The 15,377-nt window shown below is 31.9% G+C and overlaps 3 protein-coding genes across 4 annotated transcripts; 1 reads left to right on the top strand and 2 right to left on the bottom strand.

Moving 5' to 3' along the window:
- Nucleotides 1-648: 648 nt before the first annotated feature.
- LOC118063762 (uncharacterized) lies at nucleotides 649-4,353 on the bottom strand. The gene is made up of 12 exons (XM_035077915.1): nucleotides 3,563-4,353; nucleotides 3,396-3,489; nucleotides 3,201-3,330; nucleotides 3,030-3,122; nucleotides 2,863-2,959; nucleotides 2,676-2,787; nucleotides 2,486-2,609; nucleotides 2,233-2,405; nucleotides 2,098-2,138; nucleotides 1,900-2,026; nucleotides 1,685-1,825; nucleotides 649-1,624 (listed from the first exon to the last, which is right to left on the bottom strand). Exons 1-12 carry the CDS (start codon nucleotides 3,681-3,683, stop codon nucleotides 649-651), a joined length of 2,229 nt encoding a protein of 742 aa, XP_034933806.1. The 5' UTR covers nucleotides 3,684-4,353.
- A 735-nt stretch (nucleotides 4,354-5,088) lies between these two features.
- LOC118063715 (WD repeat-containing protein 61) lies at nucleotides 5,089-7,147 on the top strand. The gene is made up of 8 exons (XM_035077842.1): nucleotides 5,089-5,329; nucleotides 5,443-5,555; nucleotides 5,649-5,818; nucleotides 5,888-6,126; nucleotides 6,200-6,293; nucleotides 6,374-6,467; nucleotides 6,542-6,713; nucleotides 7,030-7,147. Exons 1-8 carry the CDS (start codon nucleotides 5,327-5,329, stop codon nucleotides 7,120-7,122), a joined length of 978 nt encoding a protein of 325 aa, XP_034933733.1. The 5' UTR covers nucleotides 5,089-5,326; the 3' UTR covers nucleotides 7,123-7,147.
- Nucleotides 7,148-8,086: 939 nt separating this feature from the next.
- Nucleotides 8,087-15,373, bottom strand: LOC118063711 (uncharacterized). Of its 2 annotated transcripts, XM_035077836.1 has the most exons (4): nucleotides 15,097-15,373; nucleotides 14,525-14,710; nucleotides 12,081-14,439; nucleotides 8,087-12,023 (listed from the first exon to the last, which is right to left on the bottom strand). In XM_035077836.1, exons 1-4 carry the CDS (start codon nucleotides 15,145-15,147, stop codon nucleotides 8,374-8,376), a joined length of 6,246 nt encoding a protein of 2,081 aa, XP_034933727.1. In that variant the 5' UTR covers nucleotides 15,148-15,373; the 3' UTR covers nucleotides 8,087-8,373. The 2 variants fall into 2 exon arrangements, with proteins under 2 accessions (XP_034933727.1, XP_034933726.1); XM_035077835.1 differs by having other exon boundaries at nucleotides 8,090-14,439; nucleotides 15,097-15,372.
- Nucleotides 15,374-15,377: the final 4 nt, after the last annotated feature.

Raw genomic sequence — 15,377 nt, forward strand, 5'->3', positions numbered from 1 at the left:
TAACCCATTCTCACTTTATTTTCGAATAAAAAACTTAACAAGCACACCTAATCACTCATAAAATGCTTAATTATTTATTAAAAATGAATAAAAGCCACTCACAATTAATTATTCACTTGATTATTAAATATATTCACACGTACTCTAATAAACATCCGAACACTTCGAGACTCCGCACTGCACTGAACATTCCCGGCAATTTTGTTCTACTCTTTTACCACGCCCTCTCTCCTGCGCAAAGAAAATGCGCATTAGTAACAATGCTCCAAAATAACAAACATTAATTTGAGAGCTAATTAATTGTTTAAAAAACAGTCAATTATGCTTCTTTATAACTAAGTGGTGTTCAAATTTGAATAATTATGATTCATCCCAGTAAATTAACAGTAACGCCAGCCATTTCGCGTCGATAGATTGCCTCCTGTTGGAAATGTAAGCAATTCTACCTGTTTATGTCACACTATACCATGTACTGACCTACCTCATTGTTTTCAAGTGATGATATTATTCAATTTAATTTTTAAACGTAAACAAAAAAATTATGCAATAATAAATAAATAATAAAAAAGAACAAAATGTATAAGCATTGACTCTGATTTATTTATTAATCTAACTTTAAACATTTTAAATAATTATTACATTTATAATCTAGTCATCTACATGTTTTTTAATTAATCCACCTATAAAATTATAAATATTGTGAACCACATCACCGACAATAGTTTTCAAAGTTTTCGGTCGCTGTACAATCACATCATCAGTACCATCTGTATTTCTTTTAACTACTATCACTGTCACAGGATCAGTTGAATGAATTTTTCTCATAGTTTTAGATATTTTTTTTATCAAATTATCATCTCTTATCAGAGTTGTAGGCTTGGTAGTGGTCATATCTCCAGTAGAAACAGTCGTAAAAGTTATGCTTGTGGTAACATCATCAGGAATAGCTGTAGAAGTAATTTCAGTCGCAGGATCAACAGGTGTAGAGGAAGTAACAGTGATATTGGTAGTAGCAGCTACAGTAGTAGTTTCTTCAATTGTTGTAGCTTCTGTAGAAGTGAAAGGAATTTTTGAAGTACCTCCACAATTATTTCCTGTTTTAGTAGTATCAGGAGCAGCAGTAGAAGCTTCTAAAGTCGTAAATGCCTCAGTTGTTGTTTCTACAGTGGTTGAAGCACTTGTTGGAGTACCTCCACAATTATTTCCTGTTTTAGTAGTATCAGGAGCAGCAGTAGAAGCTTCTAAAGTCGTAACTGCCTCAGTTGTTGTTTCTACAGTGGTTGAAGCACTTGTTGAAGTACCTCCACAATTATTTCCCGTTGTAGTAGCATCAGGAGCAGCAGTCGAAGCTTCTAAAGTCGTGACTGTCTCAGTTGTTGTTTCTACAGTGGTTGAAGCACTTGTTGGAGTACCTCCACAATTATTTCCCGTTGTAGTAGCATCAGGAGCAGCAGTAGAAGCTTCTGAAGTCGTAACTGCCTCAGTTGTTGTTTCTACAGTGGTTGAAGCACTTGTTGGAGTACCTCCACATTTAGTTATTAATTCAGTAGTTGTTGAAGCTCCTTCAGGCTTTTCAAAGACTCTCGGAAGGTTCCACATACATCTAGTATAATTCTCTCTTTCCCTACAAAAAATCCAACCATTAATCTTCCAATCAACCTTTATTCCTTCAACAAATGCCTACCTGATATGAGTAGAGATCCCATGAACTGCATGAGTGGACCAGTTCAATCCTCGCTGATGTAAATCTTGATGACTCTCAATCCTACTCATGATTCCTCCATAGCTAAATGGAGCCCACTCATATATATATTCACTGCCAAGGCTGTAATGTCATAAAAAATTACAACCAACATCGAAACTTTCATTTCTTATTAACTAAAACACCTGATAACTTACATGTGTCCTATTTCCTGTGCTGCTAGGAAGTAGTTCCCTCGGAAATGAGGATGACGAACAACTCCTGGGATCGGAGGATAAAGATCATCATCTACATTTTCACAGGTTCCACTGGCAAAAGATGTACCTGCATTAAATAAATTAATCAATCATTATTCTGATCAATAATCATTCCTTAAATAGCAAAGAAATATTTACCATAGTGTTCACAAACCCCATCAGCATCACAAAGTGGAAGACTGTAGGAAAAAATAATGATGATAATTAATCACTGAGTATTTAAGCTTGATTTAAAGTAATTAGGTCATCAGAAAGATCAAAATAGAAACCTACCCAGTCATTCCCATGACCATGTCATAATCTTTGGTGAGAAAGATGTCATTATACTTCCGGAAATGTCTGATTAAATGATCAAGAATTGGAACATAGCTGAGACATTCGTTGGAGTAGTACTCTTCTTCTATCTTACAGCTTGTCTTTTCAAAGTATGGTGATGATTTGGAATCCTAGAAAGGATAAGCTATCATTAGATAAATAAATTATCTTTTATATTATTTATTTTACAATTCAAAGGTCTAGAACTCACCTTTGGGATGACAATACCTGCGATGTTTAATTGAATACTTGGTGATGCGAACTGAGAGAACAGCATATCAACAGCATTGTAATAAACAATCATCTCTTTTATCACATCTCTAGCGGTTTTATTCCTAAAACAACACCATATATTTTTTTTATCAACATTTATTTATTATTTATGGCTTTTGGATACTCACTCGACTGACTTCCAATCCAAAGCTACCAAGATCTCTGGTATAATCTGCCTTCTTGTTGAATTTAAATTCATTGGCAGTTGGTTTGGAGTAGAATAATTATATTTTTTAACTTCTGCAACAAATAAATAGATAGAATAATTAGCTAATCATTAAAAAAAAAATTTTCAAGTGTAAAAATAGGTCTTACTTTCTGAAAAGCTTGCTGGAGATGGAAACGTGACATCAAGGAGGACATATAGATTCTCAAAGACATGCTGGATGACAGAATCTCCAATGAATCCTTCCTACAGACCAAGTCAAGCTGTTAGGATATTTATCATCAGCTAAACATTAAATAGTTGTATTAATAATTACCCATGTCCAATGAGTTTTATTTCCAAAAGCTACCAATGCCACTTTTTCTTGATAATTTTGGAACATTGCAAAATCAGGGAAGCCTTCAGGAACCTGTAAGTTTTATTAAATCATCAACAATAGTCTAGCAGTATTGAATATAATCAAGATAAAAAATAGAATAGTACATACTTGGTCAATGGTTGATTTTTGATAGCTGATGTCTCCAAAGCCTGTGTAAGTATTCTGTCCATACCAAACAGCTGTGGATTTGTCTGCTAGGATTTTACTGCGCTTGATGGTCACTGATGATCTTTCACCACTAAAACAAAATGTTAATAAAATTGATCTTGGTTCAGGACTACTTATAGTATCCTAGATAATTACCTTATCAGCTTAACTATTTCCAACATCATTTCGTCATCTTGGAAAGGATTGTTTCCTTTAACCAGATTCAATCGCACATCATCAAAGCCATCAACTGGAATGTATTTAGCAATGATTTAGAATTATTTTATAAATAAACTGAAACATTATAATTAATTAATACTCACCACTAAGTTCATTGATGTCTAGAAATGTGGACCAAATGCGATCTTCAGCTATTGGTAATGCTTTTAGTCCAACAAAAATAACAGAAAATGTTAGATAGATGAATAAAATATTGCTGATCATCTTGATGTGTTGTTTGATAGAAAAAAGGTTCTCGAATGAGGTTGAAATGCTCTGAACTTTTTATATCTCTTTCATTTCACCATCATCATTATCAGTTTCTAGCATTTTCAGACGTATTATCTGTTTGATTTACTTCAGTTCTAGGTCTCGAATAATCCCTTCTTTCACAATTGTCAGAAAATGAATCTTAATATTATTTTAAATTTAAATTAGAAATAATTTTACATTAATTAGTTACAAAAATTGTCATTATTTTTTCATGAAATAATAAATTAATTATAAAAGACAATAAATTGTAGGATAATTGATCATTAATTATTAATAAAAGGTTTATATACAAATAAAATCAAGGTTTATTAACGTAATTAGGTCAGTTGATCAATCTTGTGTTGACATAAGCTGAAATGGGATGTGTTGTTTAATTTTTTATACCTTGATGGCTTCATTACTTTCTTATTTCTTATCAATTCTTGTTAAAAAGAATTATAGAATAAAAACGATAACTCAAACTGTAATGATTACAATGTCAACAATAGTTTCCAAGGTTGCTGAGGATGAAAATTAATTTAATAATCGTATTTTTATTTAATAAAAAATAGAAAATCATTTTTTTTTAATGTTGAGCATTGTACAGACCAACCTGATGTTCTCTTTACATAATTAATGAATGTATGCTTCTTAAATTTTTGGTTTAATGATACGAGGTCTCTTCAACACTTTCTCTTTCATTTGATTTTCATTTTCTGATTCACTGTTTTCTGAAGCTTCTGTTGATTCCATTTTATTATTGACATCAGAATTATTTTCAGATGTTTGCCGATCAACATCTCCAGCATCTCTTTGGGGATCTTTTTCAGTCTCTAAATTATTTGTCACCAAATTCAATGTTTCACAGTCAAGCAGAGATTTATCAGCTTTCGTAGAATCATTTAAAGCAAACAGAACGATATTATTTTCATTAGATATTATTTGACTCTCTGACTCCAATGACACTTTAGTACTAACAACAGTTTTAGGTGATGGAATTAAAGATGCTTTGGGTATTGAATGTAAAATCTGTGTTTGAAATCTTGATGGATCTTCCTGACGACGCTGTTTGATGAATGTTTGTGCATGTACATACATATAATATAAGATTAGATTAGGACGTCGTTAAGGAGATATGCAAGGATTGGAAGTTAGCTGGAAAAATGATGAATCATATAAGTTATCCTTTATAAATTTATTATTTCCATATCATAAAAACTACAGTTTTGTTTATTTATTTAGAAATATGAATAAATATTAATGATTACGAATAAGGAGGGGAAAGATATGATTTGAAATAAACATTTAATAATCAACAATACATTTCTTTACGCAGAAATCAATTAATGTATTTAATAGTGTGGTGTCGGGTAGGTAGAAATTGGCAAGATGGTAATAGAATATGGTGTACATATTCATGTTGTTTCTTACAATTGTAGTTGTTGTTGATTAATTCCGTGCAGATATACATGCGAATAATATATAGATATATATGTATATTATTCAGAAGAAAGTGAATAATAAACTGCAACTCCAATAATCACAAGTCTTTTTTCAATGTATTGAGTGTATTACACATATTATCATTATAAATTTATTGTTCCGGTACATTTAAAATGGTAAGTAGCATTCATAACCTATTTTAATTCAATTTTCAGTAAACAGTAATGCATTTATTTCTACATTTGAATCAATCTTTGTGTATTTAGCTAAATTAATGTAACATTTCCAGTACTCTTTGATTCACAAAACTGAAAATGCCCATGAAGACAGCATCTGGACATGTGCATGGGGTCGTCCAAAGAAAAAAACATCGGAGCAAAATAATGACAATGAAGATTCAATGTAAGGAATTAAATCAAAACAATAATAAATCAATTAAGATGATAATAATCGATGTGTTGATAGAATTAATAATAATTATTCTAATTTTTCTAGGGACTCAATGAAATCTAACAGTGAGGAAATAAGTGAATACATAGTGACCGGTTCAGTTGATGACTACGTGAAGGTTTGGGAACAAAAGGAAGGAAGTTTGAAATTAAAACACAAGCTGTCAGGTCATTCACTTGGTGTTGTATCAGTTGCTATCAATTCTGATGGTACAAGTAAGTACTTCGGTATCTTTCGTTCATTGATTTATTGGAGACAATGATTGAAAAATAAATAATGTCCAGAATGTGCATCCAGTTCATTGGATTCAAGCTTGAGACTGTGGGATTTAGAGTCAGGAGAAAAGATATCTACCATTGAAGTAGGCCCAGTAGATATCTGGACAGTGGTATTCTCTCCTGATGATGAATTTATTGTGTCAGGAAGTCATGCTGGTAAAATTCATATGTATAGAACAGAAAGTTGTAAACAAGAACAAACGTTGGATACTAGAGCAGGAAAATTTACCCTGAGTGTTGCCTATGTAAATTGAATAATTAATTAATAATACAGATATTTCAAGTTTAAATAAACTAATTGGTTGTTAATTGTTCTAGAGTCCTAATGGAAAATATATCGCCAGTGGAGCTATTGATGGTATCATCAACATATTTGATGTAGCTTATGGAAAAGTATTACGTACTCTAGAAGGTTAAAAATATCATTACAATAAAAGCCATGAATTTTTGAAGATCAAATCAATAATAATAAATATTTTTTTGGTTTTATAGGACATGCTATGCCTATCCGATCTCTCTGCTTCTCACCAGACTCACAATTACTCTTGACTGCATCAGATGATGGTCACATGAAGCTTTATGACGTGTAAGAATAATATAAATTAATACTGTAGATGATTGTTTTTTATCTTTATTAGCAAACAATTTTTTATTGTACAGAAAAGATGCTAACGTTGTTGGAACACTGTCTGGACATGCATCTTGGGTTCTTGGGGTGGCATTTGGTCCAGATGGTCAGAAATTTGCTTCCAGTAGCTCCGATCATACAGTAAAAATATGGGAACTTGCCCAAAGACAGTGTTTACATACTTTTAATGAGCATAGTGATCAAGTAAGTTAGGAATAAAAAACAAATATTAGGCTGGTGCATAAATCTTTGCAAAAGGTGGAGATTTTTAAAGTCATAAAAACTTCTACTATTTTTTTTTCATAAATCTGTCATGAAACGAAACATTTTAAGAAGAGAATCATGAAGATTCATTGATATTTCGATTTTTAATGCTCAAAAAACCAAGTGACAGTATCTTCAAACAATGACTTTTGCGACACCCTAATATTTGCTCCGACATTTCTCCTACCTGGCTAAAAAATATTGACCAATAAAATTATTTGTATTTTGTCAGTTGTAATGAGATGTTTGCTTTTAGGTTTGGGCAGTCAAGTATCATCCTGAAAAGAATAACTTAGTTGTATCAGTTTCAGAAGATAAGTCAATCAATTTATACGAACATCCACAGTAATAAAACATTTATCATAAATACAAAACAAAAAGGTAATAAGTCAATCATTGTTCCTTTAAATTATTATTTTTGTATTCGATTTTATAAACTAAATATTACTTTTGTACATCACCACAAAAGTTGACATTCTTTTCTTAAACTATATGAATGTGATGATAAATAAATAATCATGGTTTATTAATTTAAAAAATCTTTTGATATATTTCAATGATGATTATTAACCACTGAAGACTACTGAAATGATAATAAATATGAATGGTATACAAACTATTGGCTTTTAAATATTTTATTTAATAATTTAAAAGTATACTTTATAAAAATGTAGCATTCATTAGCTAAAGTAATTCCAAACAATTTACAAATAGAAATTTTTCCATTTATCTATACATAAATCAAAGAATAATTAATCATTTTTATTACTAAAAAAGATTTTGTTTTACTTGGAGATATAAAATAAAAAATGATTGATATTTTTATTTAAAATATATTATTTATTGTTAATAAGCTTTTATATGAAGAGTAAAAGGTAAGTATTATTTTTTTTTTATTATTATGAATAAAATACTCAAGGGGAGTATTTTTAATTTTTACTCACATGTAAATGATTAGTCTCTTTTCAAAACGAAATACGCCGAGAATAGATTTGTTATTCTAAAACTCTACTTGAATGCATTGCGCCAATCACGAAATAAATAAAATAAAGAATGAATTTTATTTATTACTTTTCTAATTTTTTTTAACTGTAATTAATCAAGCTATGGATAAAAAATATTTCTTAACTATTTAGATTGTTTATTTATAAAAAAGAAAAAATTAATAAAATAAAACATGCATTTAAAAATATTTCTGAATAATTATATTAATTATTTACAATATAAAATAAATAAAAACAAGCTATTTTTTTCCTCAATGTATTGTTTTATACAACGGTCGTTGTTTTAAATATTATTTACATGTAGAAATCCCTTTATTAAATGCATTTACTCAATTTAAATAAATTACAATATAAGAATAAGCTTTAAGTATGAATTATTTATCATTTTTTTGTTTGTTCTAATTATTTCTTACTTTTTTTTTAAGCAAAAAAAAAAAAATTCAATAAAATATCAATGTTGATTTATCATTTTATTTTCTCAAAAAAATTAAATAAGATAAGTTATTTAATGATAAATTAGTAACAAAGAATAATACTTAATCGTATTAAGTATAATTAAATTAATAAAAATTATGGTAATGTCTTAAAAATGATTTTTATGCGGTCATTACTTGATGTGAAGCAGTAATATCACCACTTTCATTGGTTTTTATAGCATTCGGTGTTGATAGCTTTGATCTTGAAGAATAATTAATAGTTGGTATTTGAATATTATCAGTATTACCTGGAGAATCAACACTAATAAAAGACCCAAGTCGAGAGATACGTTTTATTTGATTATTCTGTGATGTTTCTGTATGATCTTTCCTCATCACCACTGTTCTATTATCAAACTTTTCATTGACTTTGGAGCTAGAACATCTAACTGGTATCTTACATGGAACATCACCTGTACTTGAACCAGTCAAGTCACAAGAATCTTGATCTATTCCTTGACAATCAGCATCAACATCAGTTGTTATACCATTGAATGTTGAACTACGGAATAGTCGTGTTGGTGAATGACTCACTGTTTTAGTTCCACTAGATAATTCAGCTGCTCCAGTATCACTTTGTTCTGACTTACACTTCTGAAATCGTTTATTCCTATTTTCATCAACCTTCTTCCACAACGTTGCGACTTTACTCGTCGTCTCCTTGGTCAATTTTTTAGTTAATTCAGAGCTTGATGCTACAATGCTTGAATTACTATTAGACCTTTGTCCAAGATTGATTGGTTTCTTCGGTATTTTAGTATTAGTATTGATGTTGCTTGATAATATTTTACTTTCTGTACCAGAATATCTTTTATTCACTACTGTGCTAGGTCCTTTAGGACTTGCTATTCGTTCAGCACTAACACATTTAGTTAATTTCGACTGCTGAGGTCCAGTTTTAGCAGCAATTTTTGATTTAGTTGATGAAATTTTTGTCATCGATCCACGCACAGGTTTAGCTATCTTTGATTTACTTGGTGATGCTGGAACAACACTCGGTACATTCTCCATTTCCGGCTCGTCTTTGGTAAAAGTATTTTGCCTTTCCAGAGGCTTTGGCACTTGAGTGCTTTGATGTCCAGATGATCCATTGTCCGCAGAGCTATTTAAATTTTTAGCCGATTTGTTAGCAAGACTTGTTGATGATTTTCTTTGTGGAATTGAACTTCTTTTATTCACTGTCATATTCTTGACCGTCGATGATATTTTCTGAGTGACTCCAGACTTTGTTTGATAATCATTCATCACATTTTGTTTGAGTGTTGATGCTCTAGTATTTCGAACCATCGGCGAGACACTTGTACGTCCACCAGAGATGTTTATATGAGCAGATGTAGCAGGTGTTGATGATACTTTTTTATTTGGATTTGAATACAAAGCCTTTCTACGTCCTCTGATAGCCTTAGGACTATTTGATGGTGATTTTTCTTCACAATTATCCTCACCAGCTTCTTGAATTTTTGGTTTAATGATACGAGGTCTCTTCAATACTTTCTCTTTAATTTGATTTTCATTTTCTGATTCACTGTTTTCTGAAGCTTCTGTTGATTCCATTTTATTATTGACATCAGAATTATTTTCAGATGTTTGCCGATCAACATCTCCAGCATCTCTTTGGGGATCTTTTTCAGTCTCTAAATTATTTGTCACCAAATTCAATGTTTCACAGTCAAGCAGAGATTTATCAGCTTTCGTAGAATCATTTAAAGCAAACAGAACGATATTATTTTCATTAGATATTATTTGACTCTCTGACTCCAATGACACTTTAGTACTAACAACGGTTTTAGGTGATGGAATTAAAGATGCTTTGGGTATTGAATGTAAAATCTGTGTTTGAAATCTTGATGGATCTTCCTGACGACGTTGTTTTGGAGTTAATTTAGTACGATTTATTTGCGTTTCAAATTTATCTTTCTTCGCACCATCATTTCCTTCTTTTTTAATCAACTTTGCTGCTATTGTATAAGTCCTGTACCTCTCTTTAGCCAGTTGTCTTCGTTGTTTTGGAGTTACTTGTTGCTTTTTGGGAATCTTCTTCGGTGTTGACTCTGCTGAACTGCTGTACTCTGTTGATATCGGTGTAGCAGCATCATCAGTATCATTATCATTGACATCCTGGTCCGTTGTATTTTTATCAACATTTGTTTCATCTATTTGAAGTTGATTATCAATACAAAGAGTATCACTGTATAGGGTTTCAGTATTGGCATCCATTGTAGTATCATCTATTTCACTAATCACATTAAATAACGAGGGTGGATTTATGTTTTCAAGGTATTCATTGTGACTATTGTTGGAAGAGCCTAGATGTTTGCTAGGAGTTTTATTAACGTCATGAATCAATGAACTTCCAGAGTTGGGATTTTTACTATCTGCTATCTCAGATACAATACTTGCAACACTTAACATACTGTTCTCCATATCTCCATTGTCTAGAATTTCATCCATCATTGAAGGTGGCTTGACATTCTCCAGCTGTGAAACATTACCAATACTAGTGTCGTTTAATAAATTTTCTAGACTTCCTGTATGTACATACTCCTTGACTAGTGATCGTTTAGCAGCGATACTCACTGGAAGAGACTTTTTTCTGCCATGGTTATCAAAAATCCTAGATTTCAACAATGTTGGAGGAAGAGACGTTGAATTGCGTTGATCATCGCCATTTTCTGTCCCCACAAAACTCATGGTCAATGATAGAATGCTGTTCATTAGTGATGGAGGTTTAATATCATCAAGATCTTGAGTGTTCTGATTAACATTAAACTCATTAGTCATTGCTTCAGCTACTTTGAGAGCCTCTGCTTCAATTATTTCAGCAGCTGCTGTATTAGACTCTTCCATAATTGTGTCTTTATTGATATTAGAAAAAACTTCAACCATTTCTTCTTGGGTATCACTCTTAAATGACGCTATTAATGGTACACTCATGCTGATTGTTGGAAACGATGAATCATTTGGAGAATCTTCATTCCATGAATCACTGTGAAGACTTTGCTTCATTGTTATTGATTCTTTTTCACGCATTGCTTCAGTCTGTTGAACTAGAGTTGCTGTTAAACGGTCTAGTGATGCTATCATTGCATCTGGATCACGCTGGCGTCTATATTTTTCTGTCTGATTATCAGCTTCTTCGGTATTATTTACTGGATTTTCTGGTTTAATACATAACTCTAGTAAAACTTGCTCTGATTTATCAACAGAATTAAACGATTCTGTACTCACAGGTTGGGATAGGATTCCTTGACTAGATTTTAATTTATCTTCAACATTATCATCAACAATATTCATCGTTATTTTATTTACAGATGGTGGTTTAGTTGATGTTAAATCATTCTGATTTTTTGAATTTTTATTCTCATCATCCATTGACTCTAAATGATAACAATTATCATTATTTTCTTCATGCAAATTATCATCATCAGAAATATTTCTTCTAAATGATTGCATATGTCGATTATTTTGCATACCAATATGAATACAAGCTGCTAATAAGTCTTCATCATCATCATCACCATCACTAGCTATTGATTCAGTCAGGCTTTCTAATTCTATTATACCATTTTGTTTCTTTATTACTTTCTGTTCAATTGAATACGGTTCATTGATTATTTTCGTCTCACTATTGATCGCTAAGTTAATATTAGTTATATTGGAGTCAATATTAATTGATGATTTCAGATTATCTGGTTTTTTTATATTCAAAGAATCAAGTTGATTTTGAGCTAACTTCTTATAACTCTCCAGCACTTTTTTATTGGATTTACCTTTCAAAAAATATTGAATATCATCATTGGATTTATTTTTATTTAGCTCTAATTTACCTTGTTTCATTTTATCATACTGCAGGTCTGACTGTGATGTTGCACGAGATGGATTCAATGAAGTATCATGTGGTGTACCTTCAGTGTAATAAGTTTTTACAGTATCTTCTATGGGTTGTTCATTTTCTAATAAATATTCCAGTCTTGGTTTTTCATCTTCATCCAAATTGCGTTCAGCATAGCGTAAACTATAATTAGTTGGCTCATCAAGATCAGTCTCAGCATAATTACCAAAAGGATCACTTTCCAGCTTGTGATTTGATGCATGTAAGAAACGTGATTTATCTAACAATTTTGTAGATTCATTAAAAACAATTGAATCAGTTGATGATCGTGCTGATGAATTTTTATAATTAGTTAATTTATGTCCAAATGTTTCGTAATCATTAGAATTTTTATTAGCTATTGATTCGGTTGATTCTGCTAGTGATAATTTATCTTTAACTGATGATTGTAATAAAGAACAAGATGATTTTTGATCATCAGCAATTGCCCATGATATCGTTGAAGTGATAGATTTCATGTTGCGATCATTGACATCAATTTCCATGAGCTGTAACTGCTCAGGTATGACATTTTTATAATGAAGAGCATATCGTTTTTCTGTTTGACTCGATACCCCGTATGCATTGAAACTAACAGCAGAATGTAATGATAAAGATTGTTGTTTAGATTGTAATTCATTTGGTGTAAGCTCATTAGATGCGTATCTATTGACTCGTTCGAATATCGTATCTGAATGAGTGCTGGTGACTGAACGCATCGATTCCTTGCTTTCACTTCGAGATACTCCATTTGTTTTTGGTAAAACTTCCTGGTTATTATGATTCTGATAAGTTTTTCTTTGAAGTGTAAGATCTTCATAATTGGAATCAATTTTAAATGAGAATTTATCTTCCTTATTAGTTGGAGATGTACTAGGTTCAATGTTATCACATGTTTCCGACAGATTTTGATCAATTTCTTGCTCCAGTGCACGCTGACGTCGTACCGCAAGTGAAGGTAGAGTTGGTAAGCCCAAACATCTTGCAGTTGAATCCAAATGTACCAAGTTACTACCATATGGCCGAGCATTAAGGAGGTTTTTCAATGCTGCTGATGAACCCATTGATATCATTTTATGTTTTGAATGTACTAGACTTCGTAGCATTGGTACGGCTCCAAGATCCCAGAGGAGACGTTGATCATGTGGACAACGAGCTGATAAATTCCAAAGAGTACCACAAGCATTACTAACAACAGTTAAACTTGGTGATCTTAATTGTCTCAGAAGAACTTGCAAACAACCACGTTCCCTTACAATAGCACGATAGTCTTCTCTCAAAGCAATGTGACTTGATACATTCCTAAGAATTCCTCCAGCATTTTCTACAATCGACAAGGTCTTAGATGGAGCTTTATAACTTAGCATATCAACGAGAAATGCTAGTGCTCCTTCAACAGCACAAATATCAACTTTATTAGTGCTACAGTGTGCTGATAAATTCCATAAAGCTGATAGAATTGACTTGAGTGTTGATTCCTTTCTACCTTCCATTGCTGCTCTCATCAAAGCCGTCACCGCACCAACTTCCCTAAGAGTCTGCTTGCTACTACTATCAGCACGCCATGATAAATTACGCAACACACTAGCTGTAACTTGACGTAAATCATCACTCGAACTTCTCAATTGTGATACCAAGGCTTTCATGAATTCACGAAAAGAACAGAGCAGTGCTTTATTATTCCCATCGCCAAATGTTAGATTAGTCAATGCCATTCCAGCGTATCTACGTAAAGTTATACAACTCTGATCATCAGAATCACTCCCGTGTACCGCGTGATCCATTTCAATAAGCTCTGTTACAGCATGTAGTCCACCAAGTTGGCACATGGCATGTCGATGTGCTTCATCAAAAGATAGTTTCATCAAAGCTGCTATGGTAGGACCAGGATGTCTTTCAAGATCATCTAAAGGCCGTTCTGATTTCAATGATATCCGTAACATCTGACAATAATCTCTTATCTGTTCTAGCAGTCTCAACACCCGTGCTTCACGTCTTCCTATTTTTTCATCACTTCTTGCATGAACTACATTATGTAAAGCACGTGTTGCACGCTCTCGTGTCTCAGGGTTTTGTCCATTTGCATGAATTAATTGAATTAATAGTGGTAGACAACCAGATTGTCGCATTATTAAACAACTGTCGATTGAATTGCTCATTGCTAAGAGAGTTGCACTCATATCTTCCCGTCCATCTGTACTTCCTAGCATTCCTAGAAGACTATAGACAACATCCACTTTAGCTCCTAGACGTCGTTGGCCATGTCTACCATCTAGACATCCATTTTCTCCATAGTTCACTATACTTGCCATTTCCTTTAATTAAATAACAATTGCTTAGATCACCATGGCAAAATTAATATTCATTTTTTAAATATAATTAAGTGCTTTTATTACTTACATTGTAACTTGTCGATGAATTTTGTTGATCAGGATAATTAATTTGTTGACCAGTCCATGTATCACGTTTTACTGGCCACGTACTGTGCTGTGAAATCAAATTTTTGTAGGCTTCTGATGATTTATTGTGCTCATTCTCCTCGTTATTATCATTTTCAACGCAATATCTATTGGTCCTAGCATAATGCTGAAAGATAATTCAAGATATTTAAAATTATATTGATCATAGTTCAATGATGATGATCAAGAAATAAATATTATCTCCAACAAATTAAGCTGGATGATTTTGAATTTCTCGTGATAATAAAACAGTTGATTTTAAATAAAGAAAAAAGGTCGAGAGTAAGAAAATCAATACATGAGATTGGACGTCGTTTCACAGCTACTGAATGGTATGCGCAAAAACACTTTTTTTCGCATTCAACTACTCATCTAGTCTCTCAACAAAAATTCTTCATATTTGTAACTAATAATTATAATAATGTTTTTAAGAATCAGATAATAATGTAGCTGTCATTGAAGATGATTGCTGATAAAAGTTGATTTATTTATTCATAAATGACTAAGACATACCCCAGGATTTAGTGAATTACATTTAGCTTGACTTGTTTTAATTGGCTCCATAACATAATATTTAAATAGTTTTAAAATGATATTTTTAATATTATTTTTGACACATTGTATTATTGATATACGTTCATGAATCACCCTTGTTAAATATGATTAACTATTAAAAATGTGTAATGCGACATGATGCGACACTACACACAACAGCTCGATAGTAAAACTGCAGTGAACTGAACAGAACTGATACGATATATGTAGTAGAGAGATTGGCGTTGGAGAGAAAGTCG

This window comes from Chelonus insularis, unplaced genomic scaffold (assembly GCF_013357705.1).
Source record: "Chelonus insularis isolate UGA/USDA-ARS -01 unplaced genomic scaffold, ASM1335770v1 contig_146_pilon, whole genome shotgun sequence".
Classification (NCBI taxonomy): domain Eukaryota; kingdom Metazoa; phylum Arthropoda; class Insecta; order Hymenoptera; family Braconidae; genus Chelonus; species Chelonus insularis.

Excerpts from the sequence above, each read along its gene's own strand:
- LOC118063711 (XM_035077835.1), bottom strand. The coding sequence starts at position 15,147 with ATGGAGCCAATTAAAACAAGTCAAGCTAAATGTAATTCACTAAATCCT. Across the intron at positions 14,711-15,096 it reads GTAATTCACTAAATCCTGGG|CATTATGCTAGGACCAATAG; the intron begins GTATGTCTTAGT and ends ATTATCTTTCAG. Across the intron at positions 14,440-14,524 it reads ATTCATCGACAAGTTACAAT|GAAATGGCAAGTATAGTGAA; the intron begins GTAAGTAATAAA and ends ATTTAATTAAAG.
- LOC118063762 (XM_035077915.1), bottom strand. The coding sequence starts at position 3,683 with ATGATCAGCAATATTTTATTCATCTATCTAACATTTTCTGTTATTTTT. Across the intron at positions 3,490-3,562 it reads AGACATCAATGAACTTAGTG|TTGATGGCTTTGATGATGTG; the intron begins GTGAGTATTAAT and ends AATACATTCCAG. Across the intron at positions 3,331-3,395 it reads GAAATAGTTAAGCTGATAAG|TGGTGAAAGATCATCAGTGA; the intron begins GTAATTATCTAG and ends ATTTTGTTTTAG.
- LOC118063715 (XM_035077842.1), top strand. Across the intron at positions 6,127-6,199 it reads TTACCCTGAGTGTTGCCTAT|AGTCCTAATGGAAAATATAT; the intron begins GTAAATTGAATA and ends TAATTGTTCTAG. Across the intron at positions 6,714-7,029 it reads TTAATGAGCATAGTGATCAA|GTTTGGGCAGTCAAGTATCA; the intron begins GTAAGTTAGGAA and ends GTTTGCTTTTAG.